Here is a 1,339-nt window from a genome sequence, read left to right as displayed (position 1 = left end):
GGGGAGGCTCTAGCATTACCTCCTTAGGGACAGAGGATCTAGGCGGGGGTGGGGAGGGTGAAGGAATGTCTCAGAGACAGTAAATGTAAATGTGCGGAGTCAGGTTTGGGCCCCGTCCCTCCCTCTACAGCCAGAACCTGTTAGCCAGTCAAGTGCCGAGGCCTGTCCCCATCCACCCTTGACCTCCCCACTCCGCGGGCCCCTGCGGACACTGCAAGGCCCGCAGTGACCGCCCCTCTCCTGCAGCTGAACTTCTCCGAGCACCTGTACTTTGAGAACAGCCTGCAGAACCTCAAGGCTGGTGCCCAGCGGAGCCTCAAGAAGCTGCGGGAGAAGGTGGACCAGAACCTGTGAGTGGGCGCGGGGGGCTGGGGGACGCCAGGCCAGCCGGGGAGGGTGGCTGGGTCTGACTCAGAACCCCCATCTCCCCCCCGGTCCTGGTCACTTGATATCTGGACTGGCCCCGCCCCTGCCTTGGCTGTCTGTCAGTAGCACCCCTGACCACTGGGGCATGGGCCCTCAGGGTGGTCTTTAGTCAGCCAGGTAGGGGGCCGGAAGGAAGGTTCCCCAAGAGGCCGGGTGCCAAATGACCAACTTGTTTCTCCCAGCTGGATCATCGGGGCCGCCGTGGTCAATGCGTTCTACTCCCCAAACCGGAACCAGATCGGTACGTTCACCGATGGTGGGCTTGCGGTGAGCAGCCCCCACCCCTCCTCCTGGGGGCACCCCCAGCCTGCTCTCGGAAGGGGAGAAGGAACCGTCTCTCCCACCTGCAGGAACCTGCCCTCCTGCCTGTGATCAGAGTGGGAGGGTTTTGGGGGAGACAGCAGAGACCCTTTTCCTGAAGGAAGCACGGAAAGGCGGGGACACCCTGGCCTTGGGTCCCGGGCCCTCCACACCCCGGCCCTGCCCTCTGTTTTGAGCCTGAGCTTTTTCGTCTGTGAAATGAGGGTGTGTCGTGATCTCCAGCTCCCAGGCTGCGGGGATACGTGGCAGGACCCTAGAGGTTCTGGCACACACGAGGTGCACTCACGGCTCGTTCTTGCCCCCGCCCACCCTGGGCAGTGTTCCCTGCCGGGATCCTCCAGCCACCATTCTTCAGCAAGGAGCAGCCACAGGCCTTGAACTTCGGGGGCATCGGGATGGTGATCGGGCACGAGATCACCCACGGCTTTGACGACAACGGTATCGCTGCTGCGCGGCCACAGCGGCACCTCCAAGCGACACGCCCCATCGCTGAGCAGCAGGCCCCGAAGGGGACTGCGGCCACGTTCAGCCGCCGGGAAGGGGCCCTGGGGAGGCCCATCCAACCCCTTTTGTGATTCAGATGGGAACCCCA

The 1,339-nt window shown here is 63.8% G+C and overlaps 1 protein-coding gene across 1 annotated transcript; it reads left to right on the top strand.

Annotated features, from left to right (window-relative positions):
• Positions 1–144: 144 nt before the first annotated feature.
• LOC107196645 (membrane metallo-endopeptidase-like 1) lies at positions 145–1,333 on the top strand (the record flags this gene model as incomplete). Its single annotated transcript, XM_015599458.2, has 3 exons — positions 145–350; positions 609–667; positions 1,066–1,333. Coding segments are annotated over 3 exons (522 nt in total), but the record flags the coding sequence as incomplete, so codon positions are not given.
• Positions 1,334–1,339: the final 6 nt, after the last annotated feature.

This window comes from Pteropus alecto, unplaced genomic scaffold (assembly GCF_000325575.1).
Source record: "Pteropus alecto unplaced genomic scaffold, ASM32557v1 C18506147, whole genome shotgun sequence".
In the NCBI taxonomy this organism is placed as follows: Eukaryota; Metazoa; Chordata; class Mammalia; order Chiroptera; family Pteropodidae; genus Pteropus; species Pteropus alecto.
The sequence above is the reverse complement of the archived record's forward strand: the minus strand, read 5'-3'. Positions and strand labels throughout refer to the sequence as shown.